General features: G+C 52.3%; 1 protein-coding gene across 1 annotated transcript in view; it reads left to right on the top strand.

The window, feature by feature from the left end:
* Positions 1-2,820, top strand: part of LOC122547003 (lysine-specific demethylase 6B-like) — a gene marked incomplete at its 5' end in the record, with an annotated part of 21,712 nt that extends 18,892 nt beyond the window's left edge. The window contains 2 exons of the mRNA XM_043685601.1: positions 109-257; positions 2,679-2,820. Coding sequence (XP_043541536.1) covers positions 109-257; positions 2,679-2,797 — 268 coding nt within the window. The remainder of the gene's footprint in view (positions 1-108; positions 258-2,678) is intronic.
* Between the last annotated feature and the right edge of the window lie 166 nt (positions 2,821-2,986).

Raw genomic sequence — 2,986 nt, 5'->3', positions numbered from 1 at the left:
CCCTCCCTCCCTCCCCCTCTCTTCCCCTCCCTTCCCCTCCCTTCCCCTCCCTTCCCCTCTCTTCCCCTCCCTCCCCCTCTCTTGCTCTCTCTCTCTCCCCCTGTGCAGCTGGAAGCCGCAGCTACAGGAGTTGCTGAAGTTACCAGCGTTCATGCGCGTCTCATCGAACGGGAACATGTTGAGCCACGTGGGGCACACCATCTATGGCATGAACACTGTGCAGCTCTACATGAAAGTTCCTGGCAGCCGGACTCCAGGTGAGGAGTCCATGTGACTCCCTGCCCCTTGCCCCGCCATTCCCTTGTTCCCTGCCCCCTCCTCAAAGTTGCTGACAGTTGTGTGATTATTTGCCAAACAGGTTAGATAAAGGGGAACCACTCACTGTGGTGTATTTTGGTTTTTACAAGGTGTCACATTCAGGGCTCAAGACTAGATAAGGGCTCCCCATCTTGGTGGGGCTGTGTCAACCTACGACTGCAGACACAGGAGGTGCCAGAAAAGCTCAGCAGGTCTGGCCGCAATCATGTAGAGAAATCAGAGTTAACTTTGCAGCTCCTCTTTCTGATTGACAGCATCTGCAGTGCTTTCTGTTTTTGGACACAGCCTAGGGCTATTGTCCAAATCGTCGACTCTCCTGCTCCTCGGATGCTGCCTGCCCTGCTGTGCTTTTCCAGCACCACTCTGATCTTGACTCTGATCTCCAGCATCTGCAGTCCTCACTTTCACCCAGCCTGAAGCCAGTCAGTTATGAGGAGGAGCTTAAAAATGTGTTGCTGGAAAAGCGCAGCAGGTCAGGCAGCATCAAAGGAGCAGGAGAATCGACGTTTCGGGCATGAGCCCTTCTTCTCCCTGGATGCTGCCTGACCTGCTGCGCTTTTCCAGCAACACGTTTTTAAGCTCTGATCCCCAGCATCTGCAGCCCTCACTTTCTCCGAGTTGTGAGGAGGATTCAAAAAACTTGCGAAGGGATCAGTGAGCGGGTAGACGGAGAATAACGTGGGAAACTAATTTGAGCGTAAAAAATGGAAAAGCAGACTTATTATTGACGCAGACCCTGAGATGCTGCATTCTACAGGGTGTCCCTGTCCGTGAATCCAAACACATCATTCCTGAAGAAGGGCTCCTGCCCGAAACGTCGACTCTCCTGCTCCTCGGACGCTGCCTGACCGGCTGTGCTTTCCCATCACCACACTCTCGACTCTGATCTCCAGCATCAGCAGTCCTCACTTTCTCCAAAAACGTCAGCGTGTACGTGCAGCGGAAGATAAATCTCAATTGCGAGGGGGGACGCAATGTTAAACGTTGGACAGTCCTGCGGTACAGGGCCTCAGTGACAGGATTACATCGAACATAGAAGGTTACAGCGCAGTACAGACCCTGCACCAACCTGTAACAATAACCTGATGCCCATCCAACCTACACCGTTCCATTATTATCCATATGTCTATCCCATGACCATTTAAATGCCCTTAAAGTTGGCGAGTCTACTACTGTTGTAGGCAGGCCGTTCCACCTCCTACTACTCTCTGAGTAAAGAAACTACCTCTGACATCTGTCCTATATCTATCAGCCCTCAATTTAAAGCTATGTCCCCTCATGCTCGCCATCACCATCCGAGGAAAAGGGCTCTCACTGTCCACCCTATCTAACCCTCTGATTATCTTCCATGTCCCTATTAAGTCACCTCTCAACCACCTTCTCTCAAACGAAAACAGCTTCAAGTCCCTCAGCCTTTCCTCGTAAGACCTTCCCTCCATACCTGGTAACATCCTGGTAAATCTCCTCTGAACCCTTTCCAACACTTCCACATCCTTCCTATAATGCGGTAACCAGAACTGTACACAATACTCCAAGTGCGGCCGCACCTGAGTTTTGTACAGCTGCATTGTCTTGTACAGTACTGTTTCGGTCCCTTACGTTGGGAAGGGGTTGAGTCACATTGGAGCCAATTGGTAAAAGAGTCTGGAGCGAGTTACTGCAGATGCTGGAACCTGAACGGAAAACATCTTCGGCTGGGGGTGACGGTGGGTCAGACTGCGTCTGAGAGAGAGCAAGCTTGTGATCTTGAGAGAACGTACGCACTTGCCCGATCCTGGGCTAAAGGCTGTGTATTGCTCGTCATTATAAGAACCAGAGTTGAAACAGAGCTGGGCTGGGGAAAACGTGTCCCCTACCCCAACATCCCACCAGGGGGGCTAGGGGTGGATATCTGGAGTGGGTATGGGGGGGGTGGGTAGGGCTGTAGTTTATATCAAAGGAGTCTTGAAGACGAGATGAGCAGGATTTTTTTTTCTCTTGGAGTTGGGAACTCTCTCACCCCTCCCCAGAGGGCGGTAGAGGCTATCATTGAGTATATTTAAGACGGATCGATGGGATTTTGAGTTTGGGGATGGACACAGACTAGTACCGTGGAGCCCACAGTCTGATCAGCTGACTGAATGATGGCAGGGGAAGGTGAGGTGGTGGGGCTAAATAGCCCCCCCACGCTCCTTATTCCCTTCCAGCAGCCCGTCGCCCCTTTCCCCTGCCTGCGTTTGGCAGTGTGCTTGGTACAAAGGTTTGAACAGGCTGGAACAACACCCCATTACAGGGAGTGGAACGATTTGGTGGGCGTGCAGTGATGGGAGGTTACTGGGCCATGTCTGATGTGTCTCACTCTATCCCCTTCCCCTACACAGGCCACCAGGAGAATAACAACTTCTGTTCGGTGAATATTAACATCGGGCCCGGGGACTGTGAATGGTTTGCTGTACCGGAGGCTTACTGGGAAACCATCAGTGAGTTTTGTGACAGGTAACTCCCCCTCTGTGCTGTCCTCACTGGGGAGGGCTGTGGGAGCTGCGCGTTGAGTTCCAAACACACCATGTGGACCCAGCTGGACTGTGCCAGCTCTCTGTATGGCATTCCAGTCAGACCCAGGCTTCCCCACATCACTCTGTCTAACACATCCACGCACAGGCGCGCACACCCACACTCTCACTGCCCC

Source organism: Chiloscyllium plagiosum, unplaced genomic scaffold (genome assembly GCF_004010195.1).
Source record: "Chiloscyllium plagiosum isolate BGI_BamShark_2017 unplaced genomic scaffold, ASM401019v2 scaf_13673, whole genome shotgun sequence".
NCBI classification, from domain to species: domain Eukaryota; kingdom Metazoa; phylum Chordata; class Chondrichthyes; order Orectolobiformes; family Hemiscylliidae; genus Chiloscyllium; species Chiloscyllium plagiosum.
This window is presented reverse-complemented; position numbering and strand designations above follow the sequence as displayed.